We start from the raw sequence: 27,835 nt of genomic DNA on the forward strand, positions 1-27,835 counted from the left end.
TGGCTGCGGACTGCACGCTGACCAAGATCACGCGTTCAGAGCAATGCGTTCCAATAACGAAACGTAACTCTGTAAATATTGAGAATAGGACCCATATTTATATGACATTTTTGCTCAGAATGTCTTCGGAAATAAGCTCCGTAAAGGACGGTAAATCCTCGTGAATCACCCTGTATTTGTTTCTTTGTTTATCCATTTATCTGTTTATCCTTTTATCCATTTACCATTTATCTATTCATTTGATTACTTATTTCTGTATGTCGGTCTGTCGGACCCTAATATGTTTGTGAAAGCCTACTTCAAATAGGCATATGTAAGAATTGGAGAATAGTGTTTGGCAGCAGCTTATTGAATATTTTTTCATTGTGTATACTGAGGACATTTGCTTCACTATTACAAAGATCTTACATGAGTATATGAAGTAGGCATTATCATCGTGCATTACAGACGCTATATTCGGTTCATGTTTGTCGAGTATGGTGACGCTTGAGATTCGCCGCTATTCGCTCTGAAAGAGGAGGCCTGTCGTGTTTGTTCCACCTCGTTATAAAACTACTCGCCCAGCCCTTTAAGTTTTAACAAGTTAAGAATCTTAGCACAAATCTTGCAATTAGTTTTTCATATGAAATAGCTGATATAAGTTTCTGCGAAAAACTGGAGACATTTTCCTACGGTTAATTATCAACAAACCAATGCACTCAAACATTATTCAGAAATTATTCCTTATTATAAATTATTAAGGGTTTCGAAGATCAATTTGATAGCAGATTTGTTGATTTTGATCAAATCGATGCCGAAGTCCCTTTGTTTTTGCCTACTTTTATCTTTGATGTCAAAAAAGCATCAGAAGTATATAGATATTAGAACTATTAGGTCTGCACTGTGATGATTCAATGATGGAGTCCTCGATCCTAAAGATGTTATAAAGTTATTCCAGAGGAAATGTATCTAGCTACGGTGTTGGTTCTGCATGTTACCTTAAACATAATTATATACGGTATATGGACAAAACGAAAATTAAAAAAATAAATACTGAGGTCGAGCTCTTACACCTCACTATCACTGGGGAAAGAACTAGATATTATCTTAAAAAAACGTATAAAAAATAAAACCTCTTTAAATATTAATGTGATTTTCTATTAAAAGTTTTTTTTTTTTTTTTTTTTTTTTTTTTTTTTTTTTTTTTTTTTTTTTTTTCCCCCCCCCAGATTTAAGTAGTATATGAAGTTTATTACATACATTAACAATAGCTTTTCCCTGTTTAATATTTACAAAAAGAAGCGACGTTTATAATCTAATTTCACTTAGGTAAGTAAAATATAACATGGTCCACTACCAATCGCTCAAATATCAGTAGTTACTGGGCCTACGCGTAAACAAGTTTGGACACCACTGATCTGAACAGTGTAAGAACAGTGCTCCTTTCTACATCAGGTATTATGATAGGGTTTTTATCAAGGATTATGACGTCATTCACATTTTTGTTTTGGCCTTTACTTATTTTATGGTTCAAGGAAATGAAATGCCTAGCACAAAATGAGACATTTATACTGTCGGAAAACGTATTATGTGTCTTTCATAGGTTAAATTTTATATTGCTTTGTTAACATGTTTCGGCCTACTATTGACCATCTTCAGAACTCTGAAGATGGCTCTGAGTTCTGAAGATGGCCAATAGCAGGCCGAAACATGTTAACAAGGTAATATAAAATTGAATACGTGAAAACACATAATACGTTTTCCGAAGTGATATAGTGTTAAAAGTTGTGCAATCAAGATGTATAATTTTTACTTTATTAGGCCTATGAATGATTTTTTACGTAAAATAAATTTAGAACCAAAAATAGATGAAAATACGTACAGTATCTCTTTAGGCATAGGTAAATAGATTTGAAAGTTCCAAGAATTCATCTTGTGAACATTGATGTAGATATTTATAATTTATTTACCTGTTACGAAACTGCTTTTGACAAGATGAATGGAAACAAAACGCTGTAAATCTTTCTAAACAATGTACTCAAAGTTTGCAAAATATTTTATAATGAATGTATTTTATAATGCTTTATGTAAATTATTGCATATTTAAATCAGAATTTAATAGAATTATCTTGTAAAAAGTATTCATTAATTAGAAATATTGGTAGTGAAATCTATTAAGCAAATATATCACTGCTGTCAGACTTCACTGATGCAACACGTGGATGATATCACTATAAAGTGTATTTATTTCTTAATCATATCTCTGTTGCATACAATAGTTTCCACTTACATTATTTGTAGACTGGGACTAATATGTAAACTAATCGATGCCTTCAACAGTCTTACCATTTCATGAGTACTCAGTCTTAGACAAAAGGAAATCGCGTCACATATGACGAATACTAAGATGATACAATTCTTATGATACAATTACCTTTTCGCAGCTTTAAAATCCTGACTAGAAATGTGTAAAAATATTCAAAGAAAGCATTATTATCATCATTCTATTACATACATACAGTTATTAGAATAATTTTTTGAGACGAACACGACAAAGTTCCCAATGCAATGCAAGTGCATGCAAATACTGTAATAATGAAACGCTCAATAAAAGTTATCAAACTTATATATGCACTAAGAAGGAAAAGAACTCATCTAGATGGAAATCAAATTTGAAGAAATACAATATAGAACATGAAGACTATTTTAATACAAATTTACATGAACCTACGAATATTTTTATAATTGAAGAGTCCACTGCAAGAATGATGGATGTCACTTTCCTGTCGAAAATGAACCAAGACTGTCAATGAATAGCTTCAGACATATAGAATGTACATAGAGAGTTATATGGCATTAACACTGATAGTCATTGTCCAGTAATGATCGGAAAATCACAGTTAAGCTTTGAGCGCTAAGCATTTCAAACTTTCAATTGCTTCTCCTGCAAAATGTATTCCAAATGACATCATCATTCAATTGTTTACTTTCTTTAAGGGAGAAGGTACAGCTTCCGATAGCATAATTGTACTGTATTCCAACATTATTTTCCTCAAAATCTATAGGTCCTTTTGAAATGAAAATTTTCATCCTTAATATACACTATTTGTACACCACTAAGCGATTTTAATGTTTTTGAAAACCTAATAACATTGTTTTTTTAATTATGAAAATTTGTGGAGTATTTTTTTTCAGCAGGACAGCGTTTACATGATAACAACTAATTCCCCTATATGAACAGTATTCTACATTAAAGATACTAGAGTATGTTGTTGACACTGGAGAACTATACATGTTTGCAGAGTTTCATTAAAATATCGTAAGTATTTTTAATTATCATGTAAACGCTGTCCGACAGAACAAAATATACGACAAATTCTCATAATTAAAAGAAATAAGAATTAGGTTTTGAAAAACATTAAAATTTCTTATTGATGTACAGATAATGTATATCAAGCATGCCAGTTTTTATTTCTGAAGGACTGATAGATTCTGAGGAAAATATGTTGAAATACCAGTAAAACTGTAATTAGCGAAAGGCGTACCTTTACCCGTAAGAAAAACTCTAACGGTTATTTTGGGGACACATATAACTTACATTTCATTATGGAAAATTTGTGAACAGAAATTCTGAGAGATCAAAAATAAGTTTCGACATTCTTTCAAATTCGAACATTATGTAATTTCATATGTAAAGAGACAATATTTCACAAAGTGAAGTAAAATGTATAAAGAGCCATCGTCAGGAAACATTTCAGGAACTGGATGTGTCACTTTTTTTTAACTATAACAAGCGTCATACATAGAAGTTGCTTTGAAATAAAGGTGGTATTGGCTCCTCGTAAAAACTTCATTGAATTGTTTACAAATGGCTGTTACATTACGCGTGCTCAGTTACCATAAATATATCTTGAAGATATAAAGTATGAGGTGTTTCAAAATTACGATGTAGTTTCGAAAAACTGATCTATGCTTCGAAGGGAAATAAACATGAAGAAATATTATTAAATATATTTAAAATTATAAAAAAAATTCTATACCTATTTCGCCTTTAGATAAATATAGATAGACACATGACCTGAGTGAGGAAGAGGGAAATTAATTACAAAGAGGGAATATGGAGAAATTTTCAAGTGAAAAAAACTCAAAAGTGTAATGGAAATTGTTGCAGAAATTAAAATAGAAGTAAATATATATACTTTTTTTTTTTTCGAAATTTCGTTGCCGCTTATCAAAGTTACAGTACAGAACTTTAGATTATAGCTATAACTAAACAAGACGGTTTGCAATTATTTATATCTGGATGGTAACAAGAGAAATAGACAACTTCAAGAATACTAAATTTCTCCCCCCTCCTTGTCTGATGAAGGTGAGTCCAACCTTTGAAACATTGTGCTTTTTATAATTAACTAGGAAGGGAAAGATATCCTCTCGAATAATACACTATCGCTTTAATCATAACGAAAGTGCCTAAAAATACATAACCATTAGTTTATTTCAGAAAGATAACTATTCAATTCACTATTCAATTCATTCATTACTGCATGCTACTCTAGGTAATTGGGTAAAGTGAGGATGAGGTTGAATGTGGCTCAATACAGTTCTCATATTTCCCTCGAGATATAATAAAATAAAATAAATTTTTTAACTTCCAGACAATGTGCTGCACATTCCTGTTTAGAAACCAAAATCCTCATCACATCTCAAGTCACTTGAAATGCATCAAAACTTCGTGAGTTTTGAAACATTCAAATGTCCTCTTTCATAATATAATAACCTCTAACTATAATTTATGATAAAGATTAAAAATTAAAGCCTCTCCTATAAATAAATTGTGATAGAACTGACTTTGACTGTGGTTGTCGACTTTGTTCGCAAATACTGTATAAACAATATGAAATTACTTCTAAAATTCCGCCCAAGTTTTGTTGTGCAGTAACCAGCACTCTGAATATGTAATAATGAGTATAATTTCACAGTTCACAAGAATGAAAAAATGATGCTTACTTACCTTTTTTAATTGCAATGTCACCCATGACTCAAGGCAGGGTAGAGTTTCATGACTGACATACCTGAAATGGCAGATAAAATCGATTACATACTTTTAAAAAGTCTGTGCTCACATATTATTTCATTATGCATTTTACGCAGTAATTAATAATAATCAAATTTACACAAATATATGTCAAGCGAACTATACGCAGCCACTGACTAATACATCTTTATTTTCCAAAATCCACAAGTTTGGCATAAAATGATAATTTCACTTCAGAGAAATAAAGTTATAACATGTTGTGTGCGTCCGGAACAATTCAGCTCTCTATCATGTTGAGAATGATATTACCGTTTGTATTTAATTTTTTGAATTATTATTCAAAAGACGTAATTACATAAAATCGTTAGAGTACACCAAAAATATATACTTTCGTCCAAATTGCACAAAATAATAGTATTCGTTAAACCTCCTCCCTCCACTCAAAAAAAATAAATAAATAAAGAGATAGTACTATTTGTCTTTATTTTAAAACTCAGTGTAAGGAAGATCAACTTGTACAAATTTACATAAAATAACTATTCGTTATTTTAATAATTATTTTCATATGCAGGAGAGTCAAACCTAAGGGATCAACAGTTTTGCCGTCTCTCGGCATAACAGTCTGACAAGCAGATCACGATCTCTCGCAGATAACATTACAGCCGTTTCAAGGCACTACAGCGTAATTAATGAAAACATTTTATTAAAGGAAATGGAGAGAATTTTATCTCAATTTCAGAGCAGTTGCTCAAAATATCCTCCGTTACGTTCTAGACACGATGCAGCGAAGTATGAAGCTCTGAAAAACTTGTAGTAACTCATGCTCGCTAATATTGCGTGCTAGCCTTGTTATTTCATCCTTATTAACATTTATCAAATTATTTAACAAGACAATATTTCTATGCTTGTGTACTTTCTGGAAAGTGCTAAACACAATACGTACGACTTCTTCAATAGATACGTTCAACAACGAAAACGCGTACGTAATTTGTATCTAACCATTTTTAAATTAACATTTCTCAATATAGTTCACACAGCTGATTAGCTGCGAACGAGAATGTAAAGTGCAAGCGTGGTACAATAACTGATAAGGAAAGACCACGCAGTGTATCCTGTTCCGATCAGCAAATCCAAGTTTGCCGGCATTCTTACCGTTGCGAGATTACTGTGTGGCAATTAATGTGTTGAGTTTTCCCGAGTGTGCCAGAACTTCTTATTGAAACGTGTATAGAATTTAATGGAGGAGATTTGAGCAACTGCTCCGAATTCAGGCAATATTCGTTCCATTTCCCTAAATAAATAATTGGCTAACTACGCTAAAGATCACTTGCCAGACTGTAGTGCCGTGAGATGGCAAAAACGTTATCCACGAGAGCTGCAGTGCCGAGAGACGGAGGGAGTGTCGGTCCCTTAGGTTTGACCCTTTCTGTATTGTTCTACTTAAGAAAATCGATATTTAAAGTTGAGGGAAATGTTAAAATATGTTATTGGCTTATAATGAGATTCTAAACATATTCCTGTAGTATTGTTACTCGGACATAGCAAAACTAATTACCTCCGTGGAAATTAATCCACCCTAAACAAGAAAAGTTGACAACTGGTGCCTACCTAGATCTATGCTGTCTTTAGAATTCACAACGAGAAATAGAAATAATTCTTTGTAACTTTCAGTGATTCATCTCTCTTGGTATGTGGTTTTTATTCGATACGAATTCTATGGGTTTACTTCTCAGTTTACATTACCCAGTAAAACATAACGAGGAAAATTGTAGGTGCCGATCTCGTCTAAATCGCCATTTTGTATATTATAGCATAAAACCCCAGTGATTATTTACTAAATGATTATGTATCACGTGCATCATTCACAGGGAAGTTGATTTGTAGGTAATGTATAGCAACAAAATCCATATAATTTAGGAGAATTCTTTGTACGGAAACAGTTGGCATGCCAAAAACCACTACTTTAATGTAGGTATGCTGTAAACCTCGAAATATGTTTTCATATCCTCACAGTCTTCAGTCACTATAAAATGAGAAATTAAAGAAGTAAAAATTATTACGAAAAAGAAAAATTCTATGCACTCTTTTATCCTCTTTATTCTATCTTTTTGCCGATCAAGACATAAGTTTAGATCTATGAACTTTGTTTTTCACTAGTCCACAATGTTCGTATATACAAGAATATATATTTTAAATTTAAATTGTTTGTATTATGGCTTTAATAACAGTTGATCCTAGGATAGTTATATTTTATTGGTAATTTAATTGCAAAAGGAACCTTCTTCCTGATATTTACTTACTTCTTTCTTACTGACGGGCTTAAATCTTTGTTGCACGGTTTGAAGACCGTTTTCAGAATTAAAATTTATTGATATAAGTTAACTGCAACCACTCTATAGACATAAATAAATACCACGGACAGTCACTGATAGATCCGAAACATTGACTGTTTATAAAGCTAGGATACAGTGCAAATACCAAAAAATTTCTAACCATGAAACCAATAAATCCTACATAATTTCACTTTCTCTTAGACTTACAGTTCGCCGACTTAGCTCTGTGGCAGCGCATCTGCCTCCAAACTAGGGGATGTTAAGTCTGGAGCCTCCTTGGTGCTATTTGAGTAGGCCACGTGCCGACACCGGGTTTCCCATTCTACCTTCCTCATCTTCATCATCATCCTCACCCATTCCCTACACTACACTTACACATACACTCACACTCACACTAATACATGACATAACTCTTCACAGATACACATTATGTACAGCGTGGCCCACCGAAATGGTATACAAATTGAAAATTAGTCAGTCACAGTCCTGTCATCTATCCGCAATATGCGGAATCCGAATCACACAAGTGAAGTGGGTAGACATAAGATACACACACACTTCTTAGGTCTACTTCGTGTGTATTAGGAGAAAGTAAAACTGCAGTTATCAAGCTGCTATTCTTACTCCACTAGCATATCACTCTGTTGTAGTTATCAGCTTGTCATCCCAATAATAATAATAATAATAATAATAATAATAATAATAATAATAATAATAATAATAATAATAATAATAGAGCAGTTGTGGAAAATGTTTCTTCCGAGTAGTTCGGTTTGCTCATTTTCATTCCACTATTGCTTCAGCCTCCATTATCCCCGAATCATCGCGTCGTGTCCAAACAGCAGCTGAAAAAGTGTATTAAGTAATTACTACGGAAAGGAAGTTCATGCATTTGCATATTTGTTCTCTATCGTTGTGTGAATATGCTGAAAGATTATCTACATGAATCACAAATTTCTCAATACATTGATATTACTTTTATTGTGCATAAAAAGCATATTTTGCCTTTATTTATAAAAAACATTATATTTTAACATTTATGCAGGGAAACTGCATATTATGCATGCTTATTTGTCTTTCCCTCATTTTTAAAAGTGTGTAACCTCGTAAACACGACTAATTTATGTTTATCAATTTTGAACGTAACGATGACGCCCTCATAGGGAAATTCTCAAGTTAGCAATTGGTATTCCTTTACGGCAATCTTTAGCAGATTTCGATAGAACAATATCCAGTTTAACATCAGTTCCAGGAAATGTAGGAGATAAAGTGAACGAGAAAACAGCAAATATTATTTCCATAAACCCTGGCTATTATCAACTTAAAGAAATTCAAGATATTCTTGAAGGAAAAACACTCCAAAAACCAACAAAATTTTCTATAGAACAGCTCACAGCTTTTGTGCAAGCCCCTCTTACTTCTTGTGACTTTAGAACGAAGTTTTTCGCACTACAAAGCTATGCTGAGAGACAACAGGCGAAGAATGACAACAGAAAACATACGTTACTGCTTAGTTGTGAACTGTAACAGCACAAATGGAGCATTCAGCAATGAGGCAAAAACTTCAAAATCCATAGACTAAACGTAAGTTACCTATAGCTTATTTTTCTGTTAAAATAATCTCAGACTGATAATGCGTATTTTGTAGCATATTTCTCTATTTTTACGGCATAAATGCATACATATTCTTCACATTTTTAGGGCATGAACTGCCGTTCCCTGGTAATTACCCATTGAAGAGGATGTATGGCGATGTATCTTATTTTTTAGTTATTTAACGACGCTGTATCAATTACTAGGTTATTTAGCATCAATGAAATTGATGATAGTGAGGTAGTATTTGGGGAGATGAGACCGAGGTTTCGCCGTGTGATTACTTGACATGAACCTTATAGTTGAGGAAAACCTCTTAAATAAACACAACGATGCAATCTGCCGAAACTGGTATGGTACCCCCACCCGAGCGGAGCTTCTGTTCAGCAGGCAAATGCTCTATCGCCTGATCTACGCTGGTGGCTCTGCTAATTTAAAAGGACAATATTGAAAAACAGCAGTTGTTTATATAGTGTACTTATAATGTTCCGAGCCGTAGCTGCTTGTGTAAGGGGTCATGATTTCGATTAACGTTACGGAATGAGTGCTGATTCGAGCTTTCATGGAGGAAGGTACATTTCTTATGAAAATTCACTTATTGAATGGATCGATAAAATCTTGATGATTTTTTGAAGCTAAAGTTCGTGATGCATTTGTGAAACTAATGATCATGATGAATTTGTGGAACTAAAGATCGTTATGAATTTGTGAAGCTAAAGATCGTGATCAATTTTTGAAGCTAAAGATCATGATGAATCTATGAAGCTACAGTACACTTAGTGAAATTTGTTTTCTCGGAGAATTTTTTTCACTGTTAATGTAATGCCTTTTATTGTCCATATACAGATCCAGTTTTATGCCGATCCCATTTCACGAGATATTGACCGTGTGTTCTGCTATCAGGTCGCAAGGAAATAAAAAATATAATAGATAAAGCGTGAAAACCTTCAGAACTACGAATATCAGCGAATAAGTATATTTAAATTCAGTGAAATGTTTGCTACAAGTCGTATTTCACGTCATTTTGACTTCAGTGAGCAAAAGAATACAGAAGTGCGTGAAGTTAGTTGCGCGCGAGGGCCATGTTTGAGCTATCAGGAACAGACGTGTCTTCTAGTCAGAGAGACGACAAAACGTGAATAAAGTTCACAGCGCTAGAACTCTCCAAGATGTGCAGGTCAATGAGGATGACCTCGGAGGCCAAGAGCATGCAAGTATTCGCGGTTTAGCTGCTGTCCAGGAACTGTTGCATCTAATGCCTCGTACCATTAAACAGTCGGCATATCTGTTGCACGTGCACAAGAATTCGGAAGTGAGGTTACAATTACAGCCATAAGGAGCTGTTGGAAAGTTCAAATGCTGTGGTATCACCGTAATCATCTCTCTGCCTTTCACCGAGTTCGCGTAGCCTGTGCTGTTGTCCCAGGATGGGGCATTATGTTTGGCCTACGAGCTCTCTCATATTTATATAACACGACCTGTAGCCACAGCGCTGCTGGACAGCATTGTTTCTGTTCAGGAGGATCAGCCATTTCCATCTTCAGTGAAAAGCTGTGATGGGAAATTTCACTGAAACAATTTTTTTCTAGAAAAAGTCTTATTCTTATTGTCTTATTCCATAAATTCAAAATTATCATCATTATCACAACTCTGTAAACAATATTGGTATGCCGTTTCTATTAACAGCACATGCATTTTATGGGTAATAATGCCTGTCTACTTTCAAATAAATAAATAGATAAATAAATAAATAAATAAATAAATAAATAAATAAATAAATAAATAAAAAATGAATAAATGAATGAATAAATAAAAATGAATAAATGAATGAATAAAAATGAATAAATGAATAAGAAATGAATAAATGAATGAATGAATAAAAAATGAATAAATGAATGAATGAATAAAAATAAATAAATAAATAGATAAAAACTGAATAAATAAAATTAGTTTTATACAGGATTTTTTAATTTAACGCATAAATGTAATTAAAATTTCATGAGGCGATTTTGGACAAAATCTCAGAGACGTCAAACCTTGCATTTAGAAAGGAATATTTTTATGGAACCAAAATAATTTTACGACAATTGTTGAGCGAGTTATGACATCATCGAAACGTTATGTGACGACGTGTTTTTTTTAAATCATCTGAATCAATATTTTTTGGTATCGCTATGCAATACTTTTTCTATTTATACAGAATCACTATGGTTACGGTCACTATGTCGTTTCGTCAACTGACGAGCTTGGTATCAACACAGTCTAATATATACAGTCACGAAGCTTGAGTTGTGAGGGTACTATTTCGCATTCTCTGTAACGAGGCGATAATAGCGATCCTAGTGGTTAGTAACTATCTTGGATGCATATATATTGTACTACGTATTGAGCTTCGTGACTGTATATACTAAATTGTGGTATCAAAGTTGGACAACTCCACTTCTGCTCTTTTTAACAAGAGAGGCGGAAAACTAGATCCTCGAAACAAACGTCACCGTTATACGTACATTCTTTTAAACATTCTCATGGATCATAGAAATATTTTTTCAGTCTCAAAATATGTTTAAAATTAATATCCAGGTCGAAATTTAAGTTTAAAAAGTGGAGTTGTCCATGTCTGAAACAAAGTCATGGAGTTGTCTGTTTTTGAAACCAATGAAGCCATATTTAAATTGGAGTTGTCTGTTTTTGAAACCAAACGGAGCTATATTTAAAGTGAATTTCAGTCTCAAAATGTGTTTAAAACTAATATCCAGGTCGAAATTTAAGTTTAAAAAGTGGAGTTGTCCATGTCTGAAACAAAGTCATGGAGTTGTCTGTTTTTGAAACCAAACGGAGCTATATTTAAAGTGAATTGCCTACTTTTGAATCTAAGTCTCTTCTAACTCGGTTTCAAAGCAAATTTACGTAGAACAGTACTCATTCATCCACAAACCGATTATATAAACAATCAACCATGTTGGATTCGCAATGCGTGATGGGAAAAGGTAGTACGAATACAGGCTTCTCATTGGCTACTGAAAGAATAGTCCTAATTTGAAACCAAGCCACAGTGGAGTTGTCTACATTTTGATTCTAAAGCGCACAATTAAGTGCTATTTTCGTTCTGTTCTATCCTTTTTTGGACCTAAATAGTTCCAGAATCGCATTTAGCACACAAAATTTTATGAGAAACAATCAATATCTTGAAATCGGAAAAAATGGAGTTGTCGAACTTTGATACTATGCTCCTTAACTGTCCGAAGACAGGTCTGAACCTCATAAGTGATACCAACAGAGCACCACTCATGAGGAACTATGGTAGCTTTTTAATCATTGATACATTTTGTCAGTAGGCGCACCGTTAGTCGAATGCCTAGAACGTCAGCTTTCTACACTGGTATCCCGGTTTCGAATCCCGGAAAGTCCATGTGGAATTTGTGGTGTATAAAACGATGCTAGATGGTAGGTTTTCACTGGTTACTCCCGTTTTTCCTACCGATATTCCACTATTGTTTCATTAATCATAATCATCACACTTATGTACTGTAGAGCACCTTCCATGGTGCACCAAGAGCAACGCTCTGAGGCAAAGAGTATATAAATGCGGCGTATTCCTCCTAAAGAAGGACACTGGGTAAAATTAAGCAAAAGTCAAGTACCCTCCATTAAGGAAGAAAAGTTTGTTAGAAAGCAGTTATATTGATGAAATTAATACAAAACAAGATTTCTTAACAGAAAATGAGATAATTAAGATCTGATCTGGTGATAGGATTTGATGACAGAAGACGTAGGCCTACACAATTAGAGGTATGAATTTCGTTTGAAAATGTGAATACTTATTGTTACAAGTCTTCTATCACAGAATTCTGTCAGGGTGTCAGTTTTAGGGTTCAAATCTTCATGTTCGACAAAATTATTATGAATCCTCTTTGAAATGGGGACAGAATGAAACAGAGAGACCTAATCTTAGAAGTAGAGCTAACGTCAAGCAATCAATATGTCTCAACTTTGTGTAATAAACTAATAAGTGTGTGTTCTTCTTTAGAAAACTGGAAATCACAGCAAATACATATTTCGCTTTTCCGGCATGAGAATTGTGGTTATCTGTCATGTGAACGGATGGACTTGCACACACGATTCACAAAAACAATTCGGCACTTAAAAGGCGCAATCAATAGGTCTATACATATTTTCCAACTGTACTTGTATTTATTGTACCGTTAAACATACATGCCCGTGTCACTGAAGATCGTTTTTTCCATGCCTGTTGAGTTAATCTACCAAACAGCGTCAGATTGTCTTAAATAACTGAGCTTCTACACGTGATTTTGTGCAAACATGTCAAGCATCTATTGCTATTTTTCCTGGAGTCACTACATATATGCCTTATTGGTAGTCTTCTCTGCTTTTTAAGTGATGAATTTAATATAGATTCCAGATAATTTCTCCGTTTACTATGTCCTGTGTTGCCTACATTAAGGGCGGTACGGAAACTTATTGATTGCCCCTTGTATAGGCCGCGCCACCGCTTTTGGCATGTGAAATAAGTAATGGGAACTTAGGTGCGAGTGTATTACCTTTGTAGCAGTCTATGAGCGTTATAGCTTACAATAATTGTGATTAGCAGATTGTTAATGTGATGTGTATTTAGGAGGAGATACCGTTCTCAGCTGCAGTGACAACAAAAACTCACTGACTGGACACTGTACACAGGAACGCTAGCGTGGGGAAAGTTAAGTGCGAGTATCTTACTTTTGCCGCAGTCTGGGCAACAAGACTGACAACTGTGGTTGGCAGATTGCTGACGTGACGTATATAGTAGGTGGTACTATTCTCAGCTACACTATCAACAGATGCTTGCAGACTGAGCATTATACTCAAGGACACGCGCCAGAAACGCTGGCGTCAGCAATACGTAGTTTATTTCTGAGTATAACATAGACTTAGACCAATTTTGAGCTGTTAAGCTATTATTTTTTTCACTGTAAGAAACATGTCTGCGTGTATAGCCTTATCAAAACAAGAGAGACCGGACGTAAGTAACTCGACTAAAAATAACTGGTTGGTGAATCTATTATTGAAGGTAATTCAAATGCTTAATTTTTCTGTGTTTATTAGAGGGAAGTATTCGTTGAACATAAAAAGATCATACTCTACATCATGTACTAACATATTACTTATAAAACAATGTTATTTAATTATGTAATAAAATAACAATTAAATGATTTTTTTCAGACTAAAATACACAATAATAATTCTTCTTAACAGTTACATACAGATACTGTATTAAGTACGGTTATTTAGCGTCAGTGGAATATATGATAGTGAAATAATAATACTGAAATGAATTCGGAATTGTGCGCTAAATTATCTGCCATTCGCCTTACAGTTGAAGGTAATCAGTCACGCGAACGCAGTCTCAGCATGAACCCTGCTCGCTACATTTATAACACGCGGCTTTGATTTACATTAATACTTTTGCAGGTGTTTATTATATTTCATAGTTATTCAACTACTATTTCTTTTTTTAAAGTTCAGATTGTTACAGCGCTCTAATTAATGAAAATCAGTCTAGTGTTCTCAAGATGTTTACTTTAAAACATTCCAAAAATAAACTCTGTACTAAGTGCCTATATAACTTCGTGACTCTGCCTTTCCAGACACGGTGGGCAGTTGAATGTATTCGCCTCGAAGCTGATAAAATATTGGCTCTATTGAAAGTTACATCACGTCCGAGCTTTCATATAGTTAACATGAAATAATAATATGATGTGCAGGCCACGTGACGCCATAATTACAACATAGTCTCGGACGGCGTCAAATTGGTGATCATCTCGTGTTTTATGAGACGTGATGTTGAACAGTAAACAGAGGATGAAAATAATCTATGAGGCTCAGTGTGTAAGTGAATAACTCAACATATGCAAAAAACTGGAGCTCATCCTCCATTAGCCTACTTTTCTTTCGAATGAATAAAAACGCAAACTTTTTGGTGTACCGTTTCTGTGAATGCATGGTGTAATAATAATAATAATAATAATAATAATAATAATAATAATAATAATAATAATAATAATAATATTCAAATTGGGGCAGATATATAAATATTATTAACGTTCTTTCATAAGAGTCCCGCGCCGTGGCGTCGCGGTCTAAGGCATCCTGCCTAGGACTCGCTTTACGGAATGCGCGCTGGTTCGAGTCCTCATGGAGGAAGAAATTTTCTCATGAAATTTCGGCCAATGTAGGGACCGGTGCCCACCCATCATCGTGATGCACTTGGGGAGCTACGATAGGTTGAGAAAATCCGGTTTCGCAAAGCAGCTATAACGGCTGGGTGGATCATCGTGCTAACCACACGATACTTACATTCTGGTTAGATGATTGTCCACCTCTGCTTCGGCATGTGGACGTGAGGCCAGCAGCCGGCTGGTAGATCTTGGCCCTTCATGGGCCGAAGCGTCATGGATTTACTGTACTTCTTTCATAGGAACAAGAAAAATTTCCACACATATTGGCATAATTATAGTACGAGAAGATTATTTCATTTTACAGAATCCAAAACTTCAACGGCTTCTGGTATGAAACATATCTTCAACTATGGCTTAAAGTTATTACAACAAATTAATTTCTCAGTACCCTGTTTTAGTTAACATAAGTATGATTAAATTTAAACTGAAAATTAAAGAAACTATTAAGGGAACTTAACATAGAGTTAGATAATTAATTGCTAAATATTAGTCTTACATACTATTGTGAATATTGGTTATAAATATTTTCAATTGTGATTGTTTTTATCATACAGGCTCTTGTTTTTGTAACCTGTGCTATTTTATTGCCTATATTAATTGTTTATTTTGTCTTATTCTTTCTGCTTATCTACAGTGCGGTTTTGAACTCCCGACAACGAGCGTTTGCTCATACTGGGGTAAATTCTTTAATTTATATTTATGTTTTATTTAAATATTTGACATGTTCATTCCTGTTTTGAGTATGTAATAGTTTTTATGTATCTTTGCTTCTATTATATTTAATAAGTAATTTTGCGGTTTTCTGATTGTAATAATTGTAATAAATGTATTATCAGTCTCAACAGAATTATAGACCAATTATTAAGAGCTTTCTAGGCAACTGCCATTGATAAATGTACGAATGGTAAACTTGGCTGGCTGGATTTTCGATGACAGACTCGGGATAGATTGTTGCACTTTGGTTCCTATTGGGCCCATTTGAGTCTTACATGCGATTATTGTTCCAGACCGACAGTGGATTGTGTGACATTCTTGGATCCCATTCTGAGAGGTGATCGATCTGTTTTATGTATGACAGAGCCAAGCTCCATCCCCAGACTAGTACCTGATAAGCCCAAGGGTTCGAAGCTCCAAACCAATAAGTCCTGTATCAGTATCGGAAATTCGTGCGAACTCCCAAGACTTCACCCTAACTTATTTTTAACTATTGCAGATGATAGATGAAATGAGAGGGAAGTGGAGCGTGTTGGTGGAATGATAGAGGGAAACGATAGTACTCCGAGTAAACCCCATGTAACGTCTGCTTTTCCACCACAAATGCTATCACGATCAGGCCGAGGCTCGAATACAGACCGATTGAATGGAAGACCAATGCTCTAGCGCAGCAGTCATCAGAACACTGCACTCTCGGGCTAGCGTCTCTTACCCGCAAGTTTCTTACAGCACCAGCGTGCATTCGTGGCTGCTGACGGGTATGCTTCCTCCTGCACGAGGGTGCACATTGCCATGCATAGCTTACCCGCAACCCATTTCAGCTGGTGCTGACGACCACTGCTCTAGCGGCTGAATGTCCCGCATCTGAATCTGGTTTATTTCTTAAACCCCACAAGTGACAAAAACAAAACTTTTGGTAAATCAATAAAAACTGTTTAGTTTCATTACTTTTATTTTTATTGTCAAAATGTATTTAACAAGTGATATTAGGTGCTAAATATGAGGCTTATTCACCACTAGTTGTTTTATAATATGTGTAAAGTCCCCAAAAAAGTTAAATTAATTAGGATGTTATGGGGTTTTTCCAACAAACAAACTGAAACTAAGCAAAGCATTGCCTTTTTCGAAGTATCAGAGTGAATGAAAGTAAGTATGAAAAACTTTGTAATCTATGTAAAAACTACAGTATAAAATCACAAAAAAAAAAAAAAATTAAAATTTTCTCTGTTGCAACAGACATTTTTCTTATCGAGACTTACTATTTTTTTAGTCTTAGCTTCCACTGTTATTACTAGCTTTGTTGGTGGTAGGCTATGTGTACAGTTCTGTGTAGAATCCTTTCACTTCATCCGGTATGTACTGCAAAATCATCTTAAGGTCCTCCAGTTTTTTAACATCGATTGGTAGCCTCGAGCTGTTATGAGCTAGGTCTGTTGACAGTTCAAACGGTAAATTTTCAGCACAAACACTTTTCTCAAGAATTCTAATGGTGAATTCTTCTGCCGGTGCAATGCTGTCAATGAACTATTTACCAAAGAACTTTACCTTTTTGTCCGTTGCAGTGAAAAAGCTCATTCACCTTCGAAATTTTAAAATGTACCTTTTTATCTTTTGGTACACCACGGCCATAAGATGAATCAGACATTCTAGATAGCTTATACAATTTTCGCCACCAAGCTTTGAAGTTAACCACATCATTAGCTGTGACTCGTTTTACCTTGAACTTAGTGGAGTTCTCAGTAATCATCATTAGCAACATTTTCATCACTTAAACTAACCATCTTGTAACAAAATACCCAAAACAGTTAATAATAGTAAGGGCAACACTTAATCAGCAATAGACAGAACAAAACACTGATCCGGCAGTGACTGAAATCAGCTGTTGGGTGCGACAGTGCTGCTGTGGCAAACTAGTTTATTTGAAAAACACCATATATGATGTTAGTTGTGGCGTTTTTACAATAAATGCATATTTCTTGTCCAATTTTTTACATGTTACGGTCATGCTAGATATAAGGTTTTTATATCAAAAGATGCGCATTCATGCAGGCATCAAAATCCACAAAAAAAATGTTGTAAAGAATGTCGGTTGTGATGTTTTTACAATAAATGATTCATCTGTAACTAATCCTTACCAAGATAACCGGCGCTCGCATTCGGCCAGACTCAATGACATTTGAAGTTCCCTCCGACATTTTTGTCATCTCATCATTATTGTATACTGCAGTGATCGCCAAACGCTGTGTCGCGACACATGCCCCTGTCTCTACTCAAGCGTAACGATGACATCAACCCCCACCCTCTTCCTACCCCCTTCATATCTTCAGAAGTAAGCAGACAGGTATCAGCAGCGGACGTACAGTGCACTTGTAATAGGCCTACTCTAAGTGTGTCGATACTGTGTTTCGAAATGTCATTTTTTCAAACATTTCGGCACAAAAGATGAAAAAATACAGTGATATCCTAGATATAGTAATTACAGAGTTTAAAGATAGACGATTTGGGGATTTCAAACACATAGAAACTGTTCTTTCCCTCTTTGTAAACCCTTTCACAATGGACTTACTGAATGTAAGACCCGATTTACAACTTGAAGTTGCCGGTCTTCAAAATGATACTTTTATAAAGAGTAAGTGTAAGGATTTAGTTGGTTTTGATATTTTTAAAAATATCGATCTGGCAAACTTCCCGTGTCTCAGAAAAGTCGCTATGAGAATTGAAGCTATGTTTGGTTGTACATACATATGTGGACAATTATTTTCTAAAATGAACACTATAAAGTCATGTAAAAGATCTCGCTTAACAGATGGGAGTCTTCATGCACAAATTACGGTGGTTGCTCATGATGAAACTTCTGATTTCAAACGTCTGCTGGTGTAGAGTACGTGTTTTCTGTCATGGCGAATAAGAAAATATATTTTGTTTTGATAATTATACAATAATGATGAACAGGAGGAAAAAAAAACATGGATTACATGTATGTAACTAGTAAGTAGAAGATTATTTGTTTTTGTTTCCCGGTCACAGTCCGTCTCTGCACTGCATTACCTGCAGCTTTACCCATTCCACTCAACTCTCTGCGACAGTGGTGTGCGGGCTGCATTTCTATTACGTCATCATTTCGTAGTGTTGGCAACCACTGTTGTATAGTTTTTGGTTAGTGACTGTGGTTTAAAAGGTACATAAAAGCTAACTACAAACTTGTATGTACCTCAGAGGTATCGTATGACAACTTTAAAACACAAGAAAATATATCAAATTTCAGATTTATTTTTTCATACCTGATAAAGTTACAAATCTCTTTCTTTTATTTTTGGTATATCGGAACCGTAGTAATACCTTCAAAATGATAAGACATGCATAGGAGTAAAGAGAGTTATGCGAAACATACCGATACAACTGTATAATATACTCCTAATATATGAACATTTTCTTTTGAAAAAATTAATTATATCCGAAATCAGTCGTCCCAGGACTTAACAGAATATACTTTCAGATAGATCTTACCCTAAGAAATTCAGTAATGCTATAATCTCAGAATTGAACATTTTGGACTTGCCATGCATTACATCTGAGGTACAGAAATGAACAGTGCGAAGTAGCGTTTCATTTCTGATGTCGTACAGATTTCAAATCATAGCATCGGATTTCCATTGTGTATTAGTGCACAGTACACTCATGCCGAGGTAAACTCCGAAATTAAAATCGCGATAGTTGGACATTTAGGTATGTGATTGATTAATTCTCGCATACTACAGACATCGACATTGTATGAGAAACATAACATTTATTTTAAAAAATCTCTGTACATTAAATTGAAACGAAATATTGAGTAAATATGAAAATAATTTATTGACTGGTATGTCTCTTGGAAACTCCTGATTTTGTTTGCATTGTAGCAATATTTAATATTAGCAGGACATAGTGTTTTTAACAGGAATTTTCTCTGTTGTAATAATGCACAACGTAAACTGAAAGAGAGAAAATTCTTAAAAAGTGGTAATAAATTATGGATTTAGGCATCTACAGCAGGTCCTGACAAAATTAGCTGTGCGCTCAACGATAGCACAAACGCCTCATGTTGTTCGTACTTCAATGACTCGCCTTGTACTTTAATTCACAGCCAGCACCGTAGCTCGGTCGGCTAACACACCTGCCTATTGATTCGAAGTTGCATTTGAGCGTGGGTTAGATTTTCTCTTGGGCTGATTATCTGATTGGGTTTTTTCCGAGGTTTTCCCCAACCATAAGGCGAATGTCAGGTAATCTATGGCGAATCCTCTGCCTAATCTAGCCAAATATCATCTCGCTATCATCAAACCCATCGACGCTAAATAACCTAGTTGATACAGCGTCGTTAAATAACCAACTAAAAAATTCAAAAGTCACAATTCATACGGAATGGCATTAATAATTTACATAACTTACATGAATGGGCAGATATTAATCCTACAGCCACAGATAAACTCAATTTTCAACATAGATTTAGAATAAATGTATGGTGTGGTGTTCTGTATGATCAGCTGATAGGATCATTCATTTTACCTGGAAACTTAAGTGGTGACATGTACCGATATCTACACTTTCTTCAAAACGACGATGTTCCTCTTGTAACGATACTTCGTATGCACTTTCAACTTGATGGGATGTCTGCTCTTTTCATTCTCACCGTGAGAGATTATCTAAGCCAGTATTTCGCACACCGTTGGATTGTTGGCGGAGCTCCTCATCCCTGACCAGCCAGGTCCCCAGATTTGACACCTCTTGAAAATTGTTATGAAGGTGGATGAAGGATGTGACAGATTAAGGTAAACACACGTGAAAAATTAATTGTGCGCATTATGGACGCCGAAGCAATAATCAAGAACAGCTCTGATAAGTTAAGGAATTCGACACGCGCGATTCACAAACGTGCGACCAAGAGTGTAGAGGTAGGAGAAGACACGTTTGAAAATCTATTGTAAAACTAAGATTTGATGAGTAGAAAGAAGTTTGGAACAAATAAGTAGTTACAGGAGTGGGAAATGTATCCATTTTTTGTATTTTCTGTAGTGATATTATTAAATTTCACCTCTAATTTCAAGTATTCAATAACCTGTAGCAACTTAACTATAGGTCGAACCCTATTTTTTTTATTTACATTTTTCGCTCCATTTGACCTCAGGAAGACCTTCTCTAAGTGGCGATAAAATTTTGTGAAGGAATTGAGTCTAATGTCTTACATTTGGGATTGCCAAGATTGCTTGTGCAATTTTCGACACGAATGTTCATTTATTTAAGTACATATTAAATAGACAGTAAAATCATTCATAACATGGGAAATAAATGTTATATGTATATTGAGAAAGTATGTGTTGACTTCTTGACATTCGTTTTTATTTTTGTGTCTCATTTTTTCCTGAATATAACTTTATTATGCTCAGCTTAATAGTAAGGCGTTCAGGGATGATCAGGAAACACTTGTGAACCTCTCGTTCTCAGAACAGTCCATCAGCACGCGGATTTATTTCATTCCAAGACATTCGACCTCTCTCCCTCTGTCTTGCACCACACGCTTCACAGTGCTGGCTGGATCCGTCACATTTCTTGACGTGTAGCATGCGGCTCCATCAACTGACAACGTTTTGACAATGTGAAAATTTAGGACAGACAAATGCAAACACAGCTGGCTCTCGTCCGTAATACAAACTGCCAGTCTTCGAATAAGCAGGCAGAGCATCTCTTCACATTGGCATTTAATTATTCGTACAATAACAAATATGTTACAGAGTGAAAGACAGGACAAGTGGAAAAAAAATTCGCAATAGTAAAGCTGCATACGTAATTTTATTCACCAGTGTCAATTTTAAAGAATTTTACTATGGTACTAGAGTAATAGTCTATATCTGTAGATCTCCTGTGTAATGTAATTATCATGAAAAACCTGAAGACTTTGTCTGTTTAAAACATAAGTATAGAATGAGAGATCTGAACACGTCCACATCCACAGAAAATAATTGGCGTGACAAATTTCATGATATCTTTTAAGTAAAGTAGATGAAGTAGAGATTTCAAAAACTTTTTCTACCTAAAATATTTGGCATGGGCAGCTTAAAGATCTCTTTTGAATTAAATTGTGTGAGAGAATTGAAGGTCTCTTGTACTTAAGAGATGTGATTAGGAACTAAGTAGTCCTGCCTAATAATAAATTAATTGGCATGATATTTCATTAAAAAAGCTGACGCCATATTCTAATTGCAGATTGAACAAGAGTTCTGACTATCTTTCTTCGCAGAGAGATTTGAAGATCCATCCCTTTTATGAAAAAGAGATGGAAGGACATCAGAAGAACTCTTCCACATAAAGTATTAGTGTGAGATACATGAAGGTATCTTCTATCAGAAATAGGGACAAACATTAAGCCTTTTGCTTTTTTACGAAATATAGGATTAAGAAAAACCTCCTGTGATACCCTACAAGAATAGGTTCGTTGAAATTATAACGTGAATGTACATAGAGTATAGGCCTATTTGTTTTCTGTTCCGTTTAGGAGAAATGAATGTGCAATTCGTGACAGATATAAAAACCTTGGCAGTACTTATTCTGCTGCTGTATATTAATAAAGAAAGCTCTGATCTTTATTTTTTATGTTAGAATAATATTTCACAGTGTCAGTAGTCTCATATCTATAAATCGTGATTTATGTGTAAATTTTTTGACTAGTATTTTATTTTCCTTTCCAAGCTATGTCTGAAACTTTCCCTCTGCATGCTGGAGTTGATTCAATATGAGTCATAGCATTTCTCTCACTGTCCATATTATATCAGGCGAAGCGTGAGATGTACTGAAGGAACGCCCAGTTTCACAACTGGATGCAACATTCATTTCCAAGACGAGATGCCCTGTCCTCAATGCTACAATTAAGTCCTGTTCACTTTACGTTATAAAATTTAGTTAAAATATTGTTATTATTTTATTATTAGTAGTATTAGAGTGGTGGTGGTGGTATCCTCTTAGAGCTGCCCTAACGGTGCACACTGCACACGTGCTGTCCGTAAGTCACTGTGGGGTGCACACTGCAGTCACAGAACTCCGACGAAGCATGGAAGGGGGATAAACAAAAGCCCTGTAGCAGGTTCTTGCTAGTGGTGAAATCTTCTGATAGCAAATTTCTTATCTTAATTTTGCATTTTTTTCCCGCGAACCAACAAGCAAATGAGGGGAAGCTGACTTATCAATTGCAGGAAGGTAATAATCAGTCTAGACTAGAGAATAAAGGCTCATTCACAATGAAAATTAAACATAACGTAAGCGTTAACTTAAGAATATAAGCTAAATGTTACGGTAGAATCAAAATCATTCACGATGGGAACATAAACATAACAGCAAACATACTTGGTAACCAAAAAAACATAACGACGCCATTTCCTCATATTCTGTCGTATACTTCAGCGCTCCACGATTTTGTTCTGTTTGCAAATCACGTAAACATAAGCATTAAAGTTTGGAGTTTGCAAACTTTCATGTTAACGTCTTACGGTAATTTTTATGCCAATGCTTATGTGAATCATTGTGAATGATCCCATTTGGTAGTCTGGCCGCAAACTTCTGTGTTTATGTTACGGTTATGTTTAATTTTCATTGTGAATGGGCCTTAACTCTATAACTGAGATTTAGTACTACTTGGATATCAGTAGGCCTAATAATAGTAGGAAATATTATTTTTTGTAATTATTATTATTATTATTATTATTATTATTATTATTATTATTATTATTATTATTATTATTATTATTATTATTTAGACAATTAAAATGACGTTGCTCTGCTATATAACTAGATTTGGTGGGAATATTCTTTATGCCAAGAAAATCACGAATTGTGATCAGAGACAGGATAATATAGAACTTACTGCAATTATGAAAAATGGTATTGCATGCAAACTAATTTAACATGGTTTTCTTTGATTATCATGAATAATAATCACTTAATAGATAATATTTTGTTAGTGTATATGATTGCATATTTATTTTTTTATTTTACCGGCAGAGACTATTTTCCTAAAGTTTTCTTTTGTTTCTCATTTTATATTTTCCATTTTTTTAAACTACTATTTATACAACACCCACGCCCGAGGTGGGTCTCGAACCCACAAATCTTCGGACCAAGCGATAGAGACATGCTGTGCCTCTACAGCTTGCACCACCCAGGCTGGCAAAGCTATTTTAAGATTCATTTATTTCGCATGTATTTTATTGGGTTATTTTACGACGCTGTACCAACATCTAGGTTATTTAGCGTCTGAATGAAATGAAAGTGATAATGCCGGTGAAATGAGTCCGGGGTCCAGCACCGAAAGTTACCCAGCATTTGCTCGTATTGGGTTGAGGGAAAACCCCGGAAAAAACCTCAACCAGGTAACCTGCCCCGATCGGGATTCGAACCCGGGCCACCTGGTTTCGCGGCCAGACGCGCTGATTGTTACTCCACAGGTGTGGACCATCGCATGTATATTTTTCTTTTTTTTATATAAAAATTGCATATTCTGGATATATTCTAATGTACATTATCTTTTGCAATGCAAAAAAATGACACAACAATTTTATTCTTAGAGTCCACCGCTGTGCTGTAACGGTTAGAATGTCTGACCGTGAAATCAGAGGACCCAGGTTCAAATTCTGATTGGAGCAAGTTACCTGGTTGAGTTTTTTTTTTTTTTCCGAAATTTTCCCCTCAACCTATTAAGAGCAAATGCTGGGTAAGTTTCGGCGCTGCACCCTGGACTCATTTCGCGGCATTATCACCTTTATCTTATTCAGACGCTAGATAACCTTAGCAGTTGATAAGGCGAGGTAAAATAACTAATTAAAAACAATTTTCCGAAGTTTACTGAATAAGCATTGATTTACGCCTTGTGCAAACGCGACATTATATAATGAGGTTAGTTGGGGACGTTCGAGTTTTCGTCCAGAGCAGGCAGGCTATCAAAGCTCTGGACAAAAACTCGAATGTCCCCAACTAATCTCACTGTACTCAGCTCATTTGTTTTAGTTCCACGTGAGTCAGTCCATCTGAAAAAATAACAAAAATAGGAACACAGTGTTTTTCCATTGTAAGAGTCCTTGTCCTTAGTTCAAAATGTTAGACTCCTGAAGCTTATGGAATTGCAAACAACTTTGCTGAAACACTTCAATCAATGCTTGCAAAATATTCTGGATACCATTATGTTTGTAAGACAGCAGAATTGTTGCGTGGTAAAGCAGAATATGAGTATTTTTTTTTATTTTAAAGTCATTTTTGATTTTACGATAAGCCATAATCGTGAAATATAATTTTATTTTAAAATGCCATCTATGATTATCTATTACCCGCATAGACGGCTTTTAGAATAAAATTATAATTCATAGAATAAGGGTAGTTAACACAAGAAGAAATATATATTTTATTTCGTGTACCTTTTGCCTTATTGTGACGTGGAAAGCTTAGTCCCAGTGTACAAAGCTATGTTCTCTGATAGGTGGAAAACATGAAAATGACATGTTTATAGTTTCCAGCAATTCCCAGCTTTAATTTGGGAAATGATAGAAATTTTATACTTTAATATAGTGAAAATCAATTTAGTTGTTTGTGTTTTCTTGCAATGTATAAGAATTTTCACAACTTTAAACAAATTGTGCATGTATTGAGGTTTAAAAACTATCATCCATTTAGAAGTGATAATATTTATGAGGTGTTATTTCTCGAAATTTATATTGTGTGTTATAGTGCATATTTTAAGAATTTGTACATCATATTTGCATGCATATTTCAAGCTATATACATACAGGATAGATGGTAACCTCTGCACCAAAATTTAAGAGGTGATTCTACATGTTAAATATAACACAATTTGTATTACACTTTTCCTTCAATGAAGCACCGTTAAACAGAAAAAAAAACTTGCCCAATGTTTGCAGCGCTCTATTACGGTAATGGCCCGAGATAAATGACTGATTGGTATAGTAGCAGATAGGTAAAAATAATCTGTACTGTTAATTTTTTTTGCAAATTAAACCATTTAGTCATGAAGTTAAACTGAATAATATCAAAAATCGTTGAAATAAATCTTGCAACGCAGCGCAAGTCGCGTGTTACCGACTGAGTACAGCATAGGGGAGGGGAAGGTAATGAGTGTAGGCCGCACTTGCTTAGAATTATTGCAGAGCTGTGATGTTGCCAAATGGATCATAGAAACATAAGGATTTCTTTTATAACGGTGAATGTTCCAGAAAAAAACTTATTTAAAGTTTTCAAATCTTTCCTTATGATTAAGGAGCGGATTCCTATATAATTAAATATTCTTTTTGTATGCGATAAAAGACAATTAACAAAGTTAAAAATTCCGAACATGAAGTTTCAAGTTTAAAACCCGAATTTTATTTCACATAAAAACACATATTTTCACAAAAAATTGTGTAAATACATATTTTCAGGAAATCTATTATAAACACATAAATCTTCGAGTTTTTTACTTAAATAATTTTTTACAAGAACTTTTAAATAGTATTTTAAAACTATATCAATTATATCACTCAGAAGTACGTTATCTTTTTAAGAATTCTTGGTTGCTTCGTGTTTCTAAGCGCTGTGTGGTGTATCCGTGATCCATTTTTGTAATAGTATCGCCACAAGTTCTGAGAACTGCTTGGCAGCTTATCAGTGTTATTATTAGAGAATAAATTAATATGGACAAGAAGGAGAGATCTTGCAACACATAATTAGGAATGTTTATTGTTGCTGAAGATGATTTCATTCCACGCTTTGTTTATGAAACACAACAGATAAGAGCTCGGGTATGAACATTATTTAATTTAAACAAATCTCTCGCCTCTCGCTCATGTCCATCAAGTAAGGCAATATATCTTGTTGTGATTCCCTGTTATCGGGCTTCGTTAATCGATATTCTTCAAGATATACTGAAAGATGGTTGTTTAAAAAACAGTTTGGCTTTCCTATTAGCAAATCTAAGCTTTTTGTATGACACCATAAAAAAACTCGAAACATCCAAAAGCCCGTTGTCTGAAACAGGGAGATGCATGCCGTGAATATTAGACTAGACTCGCTACCAGGCTCACAAGTACAAGTACTAAGGGACAAATTCCAGAATGTGTTTGGGAAAAACAGGGGATATAAAAATATGTGTAAAGTTGCTCAAGTATTGGAGGATGTGCCTGTAGGTGAAATTGACTGTGTATGTGTTTGTGACATTCCTCTCTTTAAATATGCACGTCTGACGTCCTGTGATGTGAAAAGATCGTTTTCACAGTATGTCGTTGTTCAGAGATAATCGGCATGCATTTGTGATGGAGAATTTGGAGATGACCGTTGTTGTTCACTGCAATTCTCGGCCAACTACTAGCACTCAAGTGTCGTTGGTGAGTACCTAGTAACATTTTTTTTTCAAGCTAAATAAGGTATTTTTGTCATATAAAAAATATTTTTTTATTTTTAGCAAATATTTTCGTACTTTTTAGCACATAAAAATAAATATATTTAAATTTTTAGCACATAAAAATCCGCTCCCTACTTATGATCTATTATCAGTTTTATTTTGATGCAGAGGTTACCATCCACCCTGTATAAATACGGGTTCTACAAATGGATAAGTATAGAGATATTGGAAAGGATATGTAATTTCAGATGACACTCTTTCAAAAGAGGAAGAAGACGATCTGTGTATCTCCCTGTTTCTCGATTCTGCAACATACAAACGTTAGTCATGCGGAATGGAACCGGTAGTTTTTCTCCGTTCTTTTTATTACAGTCCATCCGTATTTACACATAACCACACAAATGTAACCCAGGAAATGTTAGTGAAATTGAAAGGTGTGTTCAGTCTCGTACATTAATGGGAACTTGTACTTTTGTTTCAAGTAAGGTCTGTCTCTCCGCAGTGACTTAATTTGCGAATCGTTTCCTGTGCATTGATT

The 27,835-nt window shown here is 34.7% G+C and overlaps 1 protein-coding gene across 4 annotated transcripts in view; it reads right to left on the reverse strand.

Moving 5' to 3' along the window:
* Positions 1-27,835, reverse strand: part of LOC138704857 (alkaline phosphatase-like) — a 670,581-nt gene that overhangs the window by 421,542 nt on the left and 221,204 nt on the right. For 2 of the 4 annotated variants that reach the window (XM_069833188.1, XM_069833187.1), the window contains one exon: positions 4,991-5,051. The exons of the other annotated variants lie outside the window; for them this stretch is intronic. In XM_069833188.1, coding sequence (XP_069689289.1) covers positions 4,991-5,015 — 25 coding nt within the window. In that variant the 5' untranslated portion in view covers positions 5,016-5,051. The remainder of the gene's footprint in view (positions 1-4,990; positions 5,052-27,835) is intronic. 4 annotated transcript variants of the gene reach the window in all.

Source organism: Periplaneta americana, chromosome 8 (assembly GCF_040183065.1).
Source record: "Periplaneta americana isolate PAMFEO1 chromosome 8, P.americana_PAMFEO1_priV1, whole genome shotgun sequence".
NCBI lineage: Eukaryota > Metazoa > Arthropoda > Insecta > Blattodea > Blattidae > Periplaneta > Periplaneta americana.